Raw genomic sequence first — 16,753 nt, 5'->3', positions numbered from 1 at the left:
ACCTTACTACTAAGGCAGATAGAAGAGGTGTCAAACCACAATGAAGTAATTATCATGGGGGACTTTAATTATCCAGATATAATATGGGAAAACGAAACCTGCAAATCTCATAGGGGTGATAAGTTCTTGAGATCAATTAAAGATAACTACCTTACCCAACTTGTGCGAGAACCAACGAGAGGGAGAGCCATTCTGGACTTAGTGCTAACTAACAAACCGGACCAAATAAAAGGGCGTACAGGTTGAGGGGCACTTGGGGATAGTGACCACAATATAATCAACTTCCAGCTGTCAATCAATAGGAAGACTTATCAGGAAGCGACAAATAAACTGAACTTTAGTAAAGCAAAATTTGATCAGCTTAGAACTACTATCGGTAACATTAAATGGGACAACATCCTCAAAAATATCAGTACAGAGGATAAATGGGAAAAGTTCAAAAGGATCCTAATCACCTCATGTGAGCAGTTCATTCCCTTTAAAAATAAGAGAACTTCGAGTAAAAGGAAACCAATGTGGCTCGACAAGACGGTAAGGGGAGCAATAAAAGAAAAGAAGAAAGCGTTCACACTACTAAAGCAAGAAGGCAACGAAGAAGCACTAAAATCGTACAGGGAAAAATGCAAAATATGCAAAGATAAGATCAAAATTGCTAAGGAGGAGGCAGAAAGACTGATCAACAAAGAGTGCAAAATCAACCAGAAACTATTTTTCAACTATATTAACAGCAAAAGGATTTGCAGGGAGAGCACTGGCCCTTTAACAAATAATGCAGGAGAAATCATTGAAGATGATGGAGGGAAGGCAAATCTATTAAATAGTTTTTTTTCAAGCGTGTTCACAAACGAAAAGAAAATGCCACACGAGATGCAGGGGAATAAAATAAACCCCTCACAAAATATCTCATACCTAACCCAGGAGGAGTTGTGGAACCGGTTAAAGAAGATTAAAATCGCCAGGCCCAGATGGAATACACCCAAGGATACTAAAGGAACTAAGTGTTGAGATAGCTAGGCCGCTATATCTAATATTTGTGGATACTATCAAGACTGGGGTTGTACCTTTGGATTGGCGCATTGCCAACGTGATTCCAATTTACAAAAAGGGGACCAAAAGTGAGCCTGGTAACTACAGGCCGGTAAGTTTCACTTCAGTAACGGGAAAAATATTCAAGGGGTTTCTGAGAGATGCCATTGAAGAGTACCTCAAGGAAAACAACAGAATAACTCCTCACCAGCATGGGTTCATGAAGGGTTGATCATGTCAGACCAATCTGATCAGCTTCTACGATGAAGTAAGCTCTAGGTTTGACCTGGGAGAGTCTATTGATCTCATATATCTGGACTTCTCTAAAGCATTTGACACAGTGCTACATATTAGGCTGATATATAAAATGAAACAGCTCGGATTGGGTGAAAACGTGTGTATCGGGGTAAAGAATTGGCTCAGAGATAGAAAGCAGAGGGTGATAATAAATGGTTCATACTCTGATTGGACCACCATCGCTAGCGGCGTGCCACAGTATTAGGCACCATTCTGTTCAATATATTTATCAATGATCTGATAGAGGGGCTGCACAGTAAAATATCAATATTTGCAAACGACACAAAATTATACAATATAATCAATGCAACGGAGGACAAGGTACGGCTACAAATGGACCTAGATAAACTGGGGGCTTGGGCAGAAAAATGGCAAATGAAGTTCAATATTGATAAATGTAAGGTTATGCACATGGGCAGGAGAAACGGATGTCACCAATATACACTAAATGGGGTACTGCTAGGGAAAAGTGATATGGAAAAGGATCTGGGGGTGCTAGTAGATTGTAGACTAAACTGGAGTAACCAATGCCAGTCAGCGGCTGCAAAAGCCAATAAAGTCTTGGGGTGCATCAAAACAGGTATAGGGGTGAGGGACAAGAACATTATCCTCCCACTATATAAGGGACTTGTCAGGCCTCACATGGAATACTGTACACAGTTCTGGTCAGTGCTCAGGAAAGAGGTTATAATGCGGGAGCAGGTTCAAAGAAGGGCAACTAAATTAATACATGGAATGAGAGGACTGGAATACCCAGGGAGGCTATCCAAATTGTGATTATTTACTGTACCAAAAAGATGGCTAAGCGGTGATCAAATAACTATGTATAAATACATGAGGGGACAATACAAGGACCTCCCCCATGATCTGTTTATACCCAGGACTGCGACGGTAACGAGAGGGAATCCGCTACGTCTAGAGGAAAGCAGGTTTCATCACCAACTCAGAAAAGGGTTCTTTACTGTAAGAGCAGTTAGACTGTGGAACTCTCTGCCTGAGGATGTGGTGATGGCAAAATCCATAGAGGAGTTTAAAAGGGGACTTAATGTCTTTCTAGAGCGGAAGGAGATTACAGGATATAAATCTTAGGTTAATTGTTAATCCAGGTATACAGGCAGGTAGGAACTATTAGGGGTTGATCCAGGGAACAGTCTGATTGCCATTAGGGAGTCGGGAAGGAATTTTCCCCCCAAAAGGGCTAATTGGCTCCTGCTCTTGGAGTTTTTTGCCTTCCTTTGGATCAAAAACACTGGAGGATAAGCAGGCTGGACTAGATGGACATTGTCTTCATTCGGCGTTACAAACTATGTTACTATGTTATATAATGCTTTTATTTTTACAGATCTGAAACAAAAATAAGTACACCCTCTCTGAATTCTATGATTTTACAAAAAATCTGGTCCTTGGAATAGTCTTATAATAGGTAAGTACAAGTTCAGATGAACAACAGCACATGACAAATTACACCGTGTCAGTATTTGTTTAAGAAAAGCAAGGCAAAAATGCAGAAGCGGTGTGTGAAAAACTTAGTATACCCCATTAACCCCTTCCCGCTCCAGGGCGTAAGTTTACGTCCTGGCAGCGGGGTACTTCCCGCAACAGGGCATAAACTTACATCCTGGGAATAGCGCAAGATCACTTATGATCTCGCGCTATCCTGCAGCGGGAACCGGCTGTCAGTCACATCGGAGAAGCGCCCCCCAATGTTAAACCCTTCCCTGCCGCGATCTATGTAGATCTATGTATGCTTTTTCTCATATTAGCATAAAAAAAGATTTAAAAAAATTAAAACCCCACATATTTCATATTGTCGCGTCCATAGTGACGCATACAATAAGTTGCACATGCTTTTGACTGTGCACAGAAAAAAAGCGTTAGAAAAACGCTAAAAAACAGAGGCAAAATGCTAATTTTTAGGATTTTACCTCTCTAAAAACGCAATAAAAGTGATCAAACTAGCTGTATGTATCCCAAAATGGTATCAATAAAAAACGACAGCTTGTCTCACAAAAAACAAGCCCTCACAGAGCTCCATACAAAAAAAAAAAAAAAGTTACAGGACTTTCAATGCAGCGATTTAGAAAAAAAAAAAGATTTCCCAGAAATGGTTTTTTATTGCAGAAAAGTGAAAAAAACGAAAAAAAATGTAAGAATTTTGGTATCGTTGTAACCGTACCGACCCGCAGAACAAATGGATTGTCTCATTTATGCTGCATGATTAACGCTGTAAAAAAAAAAAAAAAATCTATGGCAGAATTGATTCGTTTTCTCTTCCTGCTATCATAAAAAAAGTTTTACAATAGAGTCTATGTACCCAAAAGTGGCACCGATAAAAACTACGGTTTGCCACGCAAAAAACAAGCCCTTATACGGCCGTATTGATGAAAAAATTAAAAAGTTATGACTTTTGATAAATGGAGAAGAAAATCTGCCAAAAATCGTTGCGTCCTCAAGCCCAAAATAGGCCATGTCATTAAGGGGTTAATCATTAGCTTCTAGAGTCACCTTTAGCAGAAGTAACTTGAAATAATCATGCTCTATATGACTATATCTGTATGTCAGAACGTTCTAAAGAATATCGGGCCCTCTTCTTTACAGGGTAGCTTCAGTTCATTGCGTTTTGTGGACATTTACTGTATGCACAGCTGTCTTAAAGGGGTTTTATGACAACTGCAATATTGATGGCAGTGTGGGATGGAATATGAATAAAATAAAAAATCTACATACTCACCTGCCTCCCTGCCGCCGCCGGCTGCTGCCCCAGTCTTTCTAATTACTGATGATCAAGGACATTTAACTACGAGCACCTGGCTGGAAGTTACCTTATTAATTCCTATAGAAGCAGTAAGGGTGTACTTAATTTGTCACACACTACTTCTGGATTTTGATCCACGTGTTAAATAATGCAGCAGTGTAATTTTTCATGTGATGCCATTAATCTGGGGTTGTATCTACCTAACTTCATGATCTTCAACGGTCCACAGTTTTTTAATGTTCTGATTAGAGATGAGCGAGCATACTCACTAAGGGCAATTGCTTGAGAGAAAAAGTTCGGGTGCCGGCGCGGGGGAGCGGTGAGTTGCGGCAGTCAGCAGGGGTGAGCCGGGGGGGAGAGAGGGAGAGAGAGATCTCCCCTCCATTCCTCCCCGCTCTCCCCCGCAGCTCCCTGCCCGCCGCTGGCACCCAAACCTTTTCTCTCGAGCCGGCAGCTACTCGCTAAGGGCAATGCTCGCTCGAGCAATTGCCCTTAGCGAGTATGCTCGCTCATCACTAGTTCTGATACATGAGGGTGCATTCACACGAACGTATATCGGCTCGGTTTTCACGCCGAGCCGATATACGTTGTCCTCGTGTGCAGGGGGGGGGAGGCTGGAAGAGCCCAGGAGCAGAAACTCAGCTCCCGCCCCCTCTCTGCCTCCTCTTCACCCCTCTGCACTATTTGCAATGGGGAGAGGCGGAATGGGGGCGGGCTAATTCCCAGAACTTAGCCCCGCCCCCGTTCCGCCTCCTCTCATTGCAAATAGTGCAGAGTGGCGGAGAGGAGGCAGAGAGGGGGCGGGAGCTCAGTTCCTGCTCCTGGGCTCTTTTGCCTCCCCTCCCTGCACATGAGGACAACGTATATCGGTTCGGCGTGAAAACCGAGCCGATATACGTTCGTGTGAATGCACCCTTAAACTGTAAAATTCAAAGAGGGTGTACCTAGTTTTACTCAGGAGTGTATATACATATAATCAGTACATCTTTTATCAATTAAAGTAATTGTAATTTTTTTTTTACTTTTATGCAAATTGCTGAATTCATGCTATACGAGGGTCTGCTGATAAGTCTTTGGCTTTACCCAGAAAGAAACGAGATAGGAAGATGAAACTTTACATTTATTCCACATACTCTCCACTGATGAGAAGTGCTGAATTCATGTCATATTTAGTTAACTAGCCTCAAAAATAAGACCCTGTCTTATATTAATTTTTGCCCCAAAAGAGGCACTAGGTCTTTATTTTGAGGAATATCCTATTTTACTTACCTAGCAGGTGTTAGGTGCACTGTTCAGACACAATTTTCTGCTTCAGTGTCTGGCAAAAATAGGCGTCGTCCCATTTTTCCTGTTCCCTGAGCTTATATTTATTCTCATTCAACACTCCTAGGGTTAATGATTTCTGGGTTTTCTGCTCAGATGATGCACCTTTTCTAATCACTGCTCCAAATAGTCGCTCTGGGCCTTTCAGTCGTTGCTGCAGTGTTGATGAGACTTCACTTCATGTTCAGCCGCTGCTTCTACAGATTCCTTGCTTCTTGCTCATGTTGTGTGTTCTCCGTTTGTGTATCCAGTTGTCTGTCACTCTCATGAGTCTGCCTCTCTGTCCAGTCAGTTTATACCTCCTTTGTTCCTGTACATCCCGGTATTGTTCTGTCATTTATTTTATAGGTTTTCTTTCCTGCCAGGGTCAGTCAGTGCCTAGAAGAAGACCATGGGGTTGTCCTTATCGAGACCAGTGCTCCACTTATAGGCAGGGGTCTCACCTCTTGGTTATTAATTCAGGGCAAGATAACTTCCCTAGTTTCTATCTGCATACAGAGTTCGTCCATCCGGTATCTTACCTCCCATGCTGGGGTTGGCTGTCAAATGTGCTCCACAGTCCTGCTCCACAGTCCACCTCCACAGTCCTTACAGCAGGGTTGGTCTAAGTCCAGGTCCCTCCTGCTGCATGTTTGGGGAGGTTCCTGCAGTCCTTGGCTGATTATACAACATCACTTCCTGGTTATAAGATTCATAAATCCCACCTCCAGGAAGCGATGGCTGTGATTGGTTCTTTGACCACTGCTCAGCCAATCAATGCACTGCTGGATGAACCAATCACAGCTGTTTCATTCGTTCATCCAGTGCTGCATTGATTGGCTCAGCAGTGGTCGAAGAACCCATCACAGCCCTCGCTTCCTGGAGGTGGGATTCCTGTAACCAGGAAGTGATGTTGTATGAGCTCTGAGGAGTATGGGAACCCTTACCAGCTCTGAAGAGCAGTGAAAGGGACCAGGACCACACCTGCTAGGTAAAGTATTCCTTTTTTTAAAATGTAGAGTAACTAAAGACATATTAGTATTGACCATTGTGCACACGAATCTCTCCACATTCTCTGAATATCCCACCATCTGCAGTAAATAGTATAAAAATATTCAAAGTTCTCACAGTTTTACATTGAGGGCACATTTTTCAGAAATTCACCCACATCCCACCCCTTGTTTATAGCCACCAATGGGAGGAGGCAGAGTGGCCGGCGCTTAACACCGCCCCGTCATGCCCCCTCCCATTGCACAGAATAAGCAGGGAGGAACAAGAGGTGAGCCTGAGATGGGGAGGGAGGGGAAATGGGCGTTGGCCTGGTGAGCACAGCGCATTTGCACCGGCCTTACCAGGCCATGTGAACGGGCGCACAAATGTTTGATTTGTGCGCCCGTTCACCAGATTTTTTACTAACAATGTAGTGTATATCTGCCAGCCGATATGCGCTCGTTTGAAAGAAGCCTAAAATTGTGGAACAATTTCTGAAAAATGTGCCTTCAATGTAAAATTCTGAGAACTTTAAATCTTTTGAATCCCCATGTGGTGCCTTGATAGGCTGCCTGTTAGATTGCAGTTTGATGTAATGCTATGACATTACATCATACTGCAGAAGCGATCATAGCATTGCTAGTTGTGGTTGCTAGTGGGTTTGATAAGGGGTATTTTCTCGTCAGATCTCTATATAGCTCTTCCTTAGCTCAGATGCTGCCTCCTCAAAGTTTGTTTATCCGTGTATAAAGTGTTAAACAGTGTATATACGAGTCGTATATGCAATCTCTGGAGCTTAATATTAATGCAGACAACCAAAGACCTGAAAGTAAATGGTGTGCTTGTCATTTACCTGCATACATGTGTTAGGCCTCAGTCACATGGGCGCATCGGCACCCGTACACCAGCGCCTATGCGCCCGTGTGACTGCAGGAAGGAGACGGACATACCTAAAGACGGCCGTCTCTCTGCAGCGCCGGAGGAAAGAACACATGACCGTCAATGAAGCCGGTCACATGTTCTTTCCTCCGGCGCTGCAGAGAGACGGCCGTCTTCAGGTACGGCCGTCTGCTGGTGTCAGTCACACGGGCGCATCAGCGCCGGTGTACGGGTGCCGATGCGCCCGTGTCACTGAGGCCTTAGTCTTATTTCACTCCCAAGTGCTTTTAATCCAGGCACTGGTGTCACGATTACCTAATTCCAGTAGTCGTTCAGATCCTGTTATATACCTTCAACGGTGCACGAGATTATAAAGAGTATGCTGAATTCATTGCAACCCTCACACGGTTCCTCAGCCATATCTTAGAAACCGCTCAGAGTGCGCAGGCCTCTTCACACTTGTCGCCCTTTGCACCTTGTGTACATGAATTTCTCCAGTTTCTCTACATCTTTTAATGAGATTAAATACTGCAGATGGTGGGATATTCAAAGTCTTTACTATTTTATGTTGAGCACACATTTTTCTGAAATCATTCTACAATTTTTCACAGATTGTGAACCTCTGACCATCTTTGCTTCTGAAAAAATCTGTCTCTCTACCATGCTCTTTTTTATAAGCAGTCATGTGACTTAGTAGAAGATTCTCCCTCCAGCTTATTTTCATTAGTACTACTTACTTTTCCAAACTTTTGTCACAATTTTTGAGATGTGTTGCTGTCATCAATTTCTAAATAAGTAAAATTTTTAAACGCAATGTAAAAATGTCTCCATTTCACCATCAGATGTGTTCTATTGTGAATAAACTATGGTATATATGTTTTCTAAATTATACCTTTCTTTTTTACATGTATTTACATTTTACACAACCTTTTTGCAATTGGGGTTGTTTATACTGTTGCCAACCTACCCCAATAGCTCCAGCTCTAGTAACTTCCTTGAGCTCGTCCAGCAAGGCCATGCCCGCCACATTGTTACAAGGTAAGAAAAGCACTTCCTAGTAATTGACAATGTATGACACATGTATTTTATCATTTACCCAAGATGCATGAATACATCAACAATCCTCCTGGCATACTTATAAGCTCTGCTATCAACTCCTTTACAAGTAACCATCTCATTATATTGATATTTTACTGCGAGATATGTCATCACTATTTTGTCAGACCTCCCTAGACATCACATCTTTGCATTCTGAAATCCCTCATGATTTTGGGATAGACCTTATTATTTCCATTCTAGCACATGATCAGTCTAATCCAGCCCGACAAATGAAGTTTATAATGAATGGCATCTGGTTCATCTTTAAAAACAACATTTCTTTTGTCAATCTAATTTCGCCGTGCCATTGTACCAGTATTTTGGTTACCTTATACCAGTTGTCTGATGGCAGCTTGGCTCGAGCTGCAATGCTGAGGACCCATGATCCCAGTCATTTAATGCTTAAGATGCTGTGATCAGTGCAATCTCAGGATTTAAAAGGCTGAGGCCTTAGTCAGACGGGCGTTTTTAGCCGCGATTTGCGCATGCGCATGGGTCCGGCGATTTTATAAAACCATTGCTTTGCAATGGTATCGAACACATGAGCGCTTTTTATGCGCTCGCCCGATAAATTATAGAACAAAAAAACGCAGATCGCACCTATCTGCGATCTGCGATTCCTGTTCTCTTCTGTATATGCGCTCAATGGGGCCGGCGGCAGCAGCGCCGAGCCCATTGAGAACATATAGAAGACAAATCATTCTTCTCTGCCACAGCTGTAACAGCCGTGGCAGAGAAGAACGATGTTTGCCCATTGAATTCAATGGAGCGGCAATACAGCCGCTCCATTGAAAGCAATGGGCTGCCGGCGTGCGCGGGGTGAATTGTCGGGAAGGGGTTAAATATATAAGCCCTTCCCTGCAATTCATCCTAAAATGTGTTAAAATAAAAAAAATTGTATACTCACCTTTCCGCTGCAGCCGGAGTCCAGCCACGGCCGCTGTCAGTTCTCCTGAACTGCTTCTCGGCACTATTCAGCCGGCGGGGCTTTAAAATCCCCGCCTGCTGAATGATCTGCCTCTGATTGGTCACAGCCCTGACCAATCAGAGGCCGGTTTCACTCACACACCCATTCATGAATTCATGAATGGGTGAGTGACTGCTGCCTCTCAGCGCTGAGCCAATCAGGGGCAGGTCTGACTCACATCCATTCATGAATTCATGAATGGGTGTGAGTGAGGCATGCCTCTGATTGGCTCAGCGCTGAGCCAATCAGGGGGCAGGTCTGACTCACACCCCCTTCACACCCACTGCAGGACGGCCGCACGGAGCTCCGGCTGCCGGGAGAAGGTGAGCATACATTTTTTTTTTACTTTAACACATTTTAGGAGGAATTGCAGGGAAGGGCTTATATATTTAAGCCCTTACCGACAATTCATCCCGGGCTCGCCCGCAGCGCATTGCTTTAAATAGAGGCGGCTCTATTGCCGTCTCCATTGAATGCAATGCGCTGGACAGCTCCGGCCCGTTTCTAATGAAACGCGGCTAGGAGCAGATTTTTGGGCAATTTGCGGGCGACTTGCGCGCACCGGTCACGCGATTTGCGGATGCGCATCCGTCATGCGATCCGCAAATCGCGCGAAAAAACGCCCGTCTGACTAAGGCCTAACAGAGAGAATGGGCTTCCCCTGTCACCCATCGGACTCCCATTGGTATCTCATTGCTAAATGATCATTGGGGAACCAATGGGATGCTATTGCCTCCGGAAGCTTGAAGATGGCCTCTGGCTTTGCCATCTCTAGTAGTGTATGAGGCTCAGCCTCTAGCTGAGCTTGATAGACAATGTAACACACTGCAGTATTGAAGTATTGTAAATTTTTATCTAAAAGTTGTGAACTTCAAGTCCCATAGTTGGAAAAAGATTAAAAGCGAGAAAAAAAAACCATGCCAGAATTGTGGATTTTGTTAATCTTGCCTCTAGAAAAACTAGAATTAAAAGTGATCAAAGTGTTGTGTGTTCTCAAAAATGGGATACATGAAGAATAGAGCTCATCCTGCAAAAAAAAAAAAACCCTCATAGAGCTCTATCAATAGGAAAATAAATATGCTATGGAATGCGGCAACACAAAATCAAATCTTTAAAAAAGAAATTGTTTTCAGTGTAGAAAAATAGCAAAACCTAAAAAAAATTTAAAAAACTATAATAAAATCTCTAATATCAGTTTAGTTGGGAACCTGAGAATATCTCATTTGACAATACTTTGTTAGCATATTGTTCTCTTCATTGTGTTATACAATAGCGTCTACATTTGTTAGATTTGTTTATGCAATTTCAGTTTTAATTGTTCAAAAGTTCACTATATAATAATTAATATTAAAATAAAGGTTAGAGTAAAGGTTGTTTTCATCAGGATCAGCGAACTTAGATCAACTGAGCCATGGACTGTTAAAGCTTTGGGCCAGATCCTGAAGTGACACATGAGGAACCCGTCTTCACCCTTTAACCCTAGCAGTCAGGATGTGGGTTTCACTGTCTGGTGCCCAGGCCGTTATTCGGAAAGTGGTCCCAGTACTGTGGCAGCTAGCGCTACTTTAGGGATAGGCATGGTATCTGAGGGTGTGAATTGGAGAGTAGTCAGACAGACCTGGTCCGGACGGGTGGCACGCCTAAACACAAGGAACAAACCAGAGGTCAGGTAACAGAGAACAGGATCAGCATGGTAAATTTCCAAACTATTAAAACATCACAATATTTGTTCCACATGGTCAAGGGTGTAAAAAGAAAGTACAGAAGGCTACAATTGTGCAATTCTATTTACTCTCAACACGGAAAAAATAAACCACCACCAAAAAATTTTCTATTTTTCTCCACTTAAATTTTTTTAAATATTTACAGAACATTATATAGTACACTAAATGACAGCATTAAAAAATAAAACCCGTCCCGGAAAAAACAAGCTCTCAAATGTCAGTGGAAAAATAATACGTTTTGGCTTTTGGAATGCGCGGATAAAAAAAATAAATAAAAAGGTGAGAAATCTCTGATTCTTAAAGCCGTTCTCCACGAAAACACTATTGATGATCTATCCTCGGCCAATCAACTGATCAGGTGTCTACTTAAAGCATGTGTAGTGGCTAGCGCTTGAAACTGCAGCGCTCATTAACTCCTTAGGGCGAAGTCAGACGAGCGTTCCCAGGTTTTTCTTGTAAATTATGTAGGCATTATAGGTAGTGATTAGAGATGAGCGAGTATACTTGCTAAGGCTAACTACTCGAGCGAGTAGTGCCTTAGTCGAGTATCTGCCCGCTTGTCTCTAATGATTCAGCTGCCGGCGGGTGGCGGGGAGCGGCAGGGAAGAGCGGGGAGGAATGGAGGGGAGATATCTCTCTCCCTCTCCCTCCCCCCTGCTCACCGCCGCAACTCACCTGTCAGCCGCACCCGCGGGCAGCCGAATCTTTAGAGACGAGCGGGCAGATACTCGACTATGGCACTACTCGCTCGAGTAGTTAGCCTTAGCGAGCATGCTCGCTCATCTCTAGTAGTGATCTGAATAATGCTGGGCTCACATGGCCGTATGTGGATCTTTGCTGTGAGCCCAGGCCATGGACCTACATATGACCGCGTAATGTACTGCGCATACTCTCAGAGGTGGTCATTCGCAGTACACCTTTTTTGTTTAGATTTTCCATGCCATAGCTTAGCGATGACGTGGGTACCCGCAGCCCATACACAACATAGTTGCATATGGGCTGCGGGTATATCCATAACCCTGGAGCACAATGAGCTCTATGTCATGGATATCCGTGCTAAAATGCAACATGCTACGTTCTGTTTATTTGCGAGTGGATTACATAATTCCAATCTGATAATGTGAGCCGAATTCTGTAATCCAATGTATTTGATTGATCCACATATTACCACGGATCAAATGCATGCGAAATCCGCAATTTCTATTTGGTAGTGTGAGGCCCGCCTAAGGTAATTCGCTACTTCTTTATCATGAGACCAGGGACCGCTCAACGAGGCCACCGGCCACTGCTCCAGGCTCTCAGCTACACTTGATAGCCAGTAGCAAGAAGATTTAAAATTTCTGGTTCCCGGATTTGTGCGCATGTGTGCGCCATTTTGTCTGCTGGCGCATGTGCAGCAGCCTGGGGAAGGTCTGTGGAGGAAAATCACATTGGGGTCCAAATGTGGAGGCCTCTGGTAAGAAGTTTAATCTCCGCTCACCGATCTCATTGGTGAGGGGAGATAAATCTTCAATCTTTTTTAACTTGGATGGGATCACCATTATCCCATGAATAACGGCGATGATGTGACCAGGGACTTCTCACTGCAGCCCTTGGTCACTGTGCCCAGGCCGAGAGCAAGGAGATTTTAAATCTCCTGAGCCCTCCCCAGTTTCTGCGGTTGTGTGAGCCATTATGCCAATGGGCACATGCATTGAAGCTGGGGAATGGTCCGCAGATAAAGATCCCCTCAGGGGACATCACTGGAGGCCTTAGGCAAGTAATTTAACCTCCTCTCATGGAGGGGAGGTTCCCAGGGACTGCGGCCCCCATGAAATCTCCAGGCTCTCGGCTATCTTTAGTAACCAGGAGTAGGAAGATTTTAAATTACTGCTGCAATCCTTGGGCTTTTGCACATGCATCCGCCATTTTTGCGATGGGCCCATGCGCATATGATCAGTGAGGGGAGTTGAAACTTGAACTTTTTTTAAAACACTTTTTGTTTTTCTTTACGTGATTGCTGTTATCCGCACCTCAATTTTCCCAGGTTTTTTTTACAGTGTTAGGCCGCCTGCACACGAGCGTTCCGGATTCCGCTAGCGGATTTTCACGCGCGTATGGTACCTAAGTGTGCTTGCGGATAGGTGCGGATGCGTGAAAAATCACGCGCGGATATACGCGGATGTGTTGCGGAAAAAAACGCGCAGGAAAACCAGCAGACACCCTTTATTGTAAACCCAACCCCTAGAGAACTGCCCATTCCTTGGAAAACAGCTTAAAAACCAACACCCAGACTCCGTTTTGTCCCTCTTGCTTGTGCGAGCACCGTTAAATTATTGATGCCTTTGTGGGCATGGTTGATCCATGTAACTTTTTTCAGGCGCTTCTCCAGCGTGACTTTATTTCAGTCACTGCAAAAAAATTCACAAGAGGAATTCATTACTACAGATTTAGCATTCTTAGGCTGCCTGCACATGGGCGGAAATCCTGCGGCGGGATTTCCCGCGGGATTTCCGCCACTGAAAGTTTGCATAGGAGTGCATTACAATACGCACTCCTATGCAGACGGCCGCGGTTTGGCCGTGCGAAATCTCGCGCGGCAAACAAACCGCGACATGTCCTATTTTTGTGCGGGGCACGCACTCACCCGGCCGCCGGCTCCGGTCTGCGCATGCGCCGGCTGCGCCGCAGCCGGCACATGAAAGAGCTGGGGCCGCCAGGCGCGGGTGAGTACGCGCTGCTCTCTGCAGGCTCTCGGGTCGGGTCCTGCGGCGTGAATTCTCGCTGCCGGATCCGACCCGCCCGTGTGCAGGCGGCCTTACATCCTGCATTGGCAAGAAATACTACCTATCTCCCTCTACAAATTTGCCTGTGAAGCTCTGTGCTGTGTGTTGGGACGCCTCCTACCATGCCTACTTCCTGTAGTCATAGCAACCAGTGACTCCATCCGCAGCTGCACTGCGGATGTACTGCGTGAAAAAACGCACCCATTCACTTGTATTGGAGGCTTCACGCGCAGAATCCGACCCAAATTAGAACAGGTCGCAGATTTTTTCACACGCGTGAAAAAACGCGATACAAATCCGTCCGTCTGGGGACAACTGCGGATCCTCATAGGAGTATATTGGCTGCGGTCTGGGGCAGATAATGTGCCTAAAATAACGCGCTGGAAATTCCGTTCGTGTGCAGGCACCCTTAATCAGGCAGCATTAATGACATGATACATTTTTTTCTGCAGACTGGTATGATTACGATAATACCAAACATATTATACATTTTTTTAGGTTTTACCCTTTTGCTCAATCTAAACTTTTTTTTTCCATCATTGCATTCAAAGTCCTGTAACTTTTTTATTTTGTACATGGAGGTCTATGAGGGCATATTTTTGTATGATGAGCTACAATTTTAATTGGTACCATTTTGGTAAGGCTTTTTTGATCACTTTTATTGCGTTTCCTGGGAAGCAAAAGTAACAAAATAAGCATTTTACCTCCATTTTTTACAGGAGTTTTTGCAATGTAAGAACAATAGTGTGTTCAATTTATTGTACAGGTCATTATGGATACAATGATTTTATACAAATAAAGGGCTTGAACCATAACCATGTAGTGGCCCAAAGGGCCCTACAAAAGCACCTTGCCTTTAAATGGCAGCGCTCAGTTCATGTATAACCAGCAGGGGATAACCCTTTGACAGAGCTATTAATAATCTGCCAGGTGGACAGATAATTCTCATTGGTTGCCGGCAGATTGAATTTTGATTGGCTACAAGCCAGTGGTGTGACAGTTGGTCTTGCTGGTCTGGGGAGTAAAGAAAGAGAGAGGTAGGAGAGGAGTCGTGTTGTAGTTATAGTGAGAAGATCATCAGTCAGTGAGATTTCAATCTGATCAGATAATAATATAATAATAATAATCTTTATTTGTATAGCTCAGTAGAGTGTGCAGAGAAGGTGTATACTGTTCACAGTTTACGCCTCTGAAGAGCCATTTAATCGGCCCAAGGAAAATTAACAGCGCTGTCATATGTTACCCAGATCATCATCTCTGTCTGTAACCTGAAGAACCCCATGTGCATTATTCCTGCTAATCATACTCCTAACATGTAAAGAAAATAACCCCTATTAAAGAAAGTCTTGTATGTGTGCACTGATATATGATCGCTACTGACATCAACAAAGAAACGGAAAAGACAGTTATTACGCTTTAAACCCTGGTTCTTGTGATTTCTTAATTGCATAACATTTACAATCTTGTGCTAATGTAGCACTGGCGTCACGAATTATTATTATTATAAAAAAATATGCATTAATGACATGAAGAGGCCATTGTGGCTCTGTTACACATGACAGGAAGTCGCTTCAGAGCACCTAAGCAGCCACCTCTTACAACAGCTATGATTCCAATGCCTTATCGCTTATAACAGTGATTATAAGCAATTGCAAGCCTGGACACCAGCATGTGGAATCCAATTGCCCTGGCAACATATTGGCCCTCCCTAATTACATCTTACTTCATGTCATTGTCTGCGCACACAATAAAGGCAGTTGCATCTGCTCCCGGAAAGTTGGGTGGCAGCCATTCTCACCTTCTATAGGAGTTTTCATCCAATTTTCCCAGACCCCTGAATGACCAGTCAAATAGAAGCAGGGGTCACTGTTATTGTATAAGTAAAGGAATAGTCATGATCAGCTAGTAAGAAGTTTGGTAAAGTTGTACATGAACTAGTCACCTTTCTGGATGATGCAGATTTAAAGGAATTTCATTTCATAGAATCATAGAATGGTAAAGTTGGAAGGGACCTCCAGGGTCATCGGGTCCAACCCCCTGTTCAGTGCAGGATCACTAATACATCCCAGACAGATATTTATCCAGCCTTTGTTTGAACACTTCCATTGAAGGAGAACTCACCACCTCCCGTGGTAACCTGTTCCACTCATTAATCATCCGTACCATCAGAAAGCCTTTTCTAATATAAACCCCATTATTTTGAATGGGATCAAACATTTGAGCAATTATTTTTTGCATTTCGGTGCAGGAAAAAATTACGGCATGAACTATCTTTGGGCATTCCCTCAGAGCCTTACACAGTGTGATAGGTGCATGCGAGTGAGATGCGATGCAAGATTTCCCATTGCAAACAACAGGAAACACTCCATGATCCTCCATCGCGGCTTTTAGCTACTACCCTGAAGTGATGTGAGGCGCATTTAACACAAAAACACCTCGCTTCAGCAGGAACATTACATGTGGGCGAGCACGATATGGGTCCCAGTTTTGGGGCTCGATATCTCACTCGCTGTTGGAAAAATAGCCTTAAATGTCTTAGTACAATAACAGCATTCACTTTGTTTTACTTCCAGGTACGGCTCTGTGTTCTGTCAAACCCTACGAAAGGAAAGAATGTGGTTTTCCTGGAATAGATGCTAAGGCTTGTTATTCCAAAGGCTGCTGTTATGACTCAAGTATCCCCAACGCTAAGTGCTGTTTTTACCCTCAATTCCAAGGTAAATGATGATGCACTGCATTATCCATAGATGAAATAGGAATGTTCTTGCACTGTCCGGTTCTCTTTAGGGACCCCATCACTACTGACTCTTTAAACTAGGGCATCAAAAAACTGAGGGCTATTGTAACGGGGAGCTATATGGTCATAAACCCTGTCTGCCAATGAGAAGTACAGAGGGACTCATCAGCAGTCATTCACTAGTAATCATATTGGGATTAAGAAACATTTGTC

General features: G+C 43.8%; 1 protein-coding gene across 1 annotated transcript in view; it reads left to right on the top strand.

Annotated features, from left to right (window-relative positions):
* The window catches only part of LOC136626475 (putative gastrointestinal growth factor xP4), a 55,568-nt gene extending 39,040 nt beyond the window's left edge, over window positions 1–16,528 (top strand). Inside the window, exon 5 of the mRNA XM_066601535.1 lies at window positions 16,377–16,528. Coding sequence (XP_066457632.1) covers window positions 16,377–16,528 — 152 coding nt within the window. The remainder of the gene's footprint in view (window positions 1–16,376) is intronic.
* Window positions 16,529–16,753: the final 225 nt, after the last annotated feature.

This window comes from Eleutherodactylus coqui, chromosome 4 (genome assembly GCF_035609145.1).
Source record: "Eleutherodactylus coqui strain aEleCoq1 chromosome 4, aEleCoq1.hap1, whole genome shotgun sequence".
NCBI lineage: Eukaryota > Metazoa > Chordata > Amphibia > Anura > Eleutherodactylidae > Eleutherodactylus > Eleutherodactylus coqui.
This window is presented reverse-complemented; position numbering and strand designations above follow the sequence as displayed.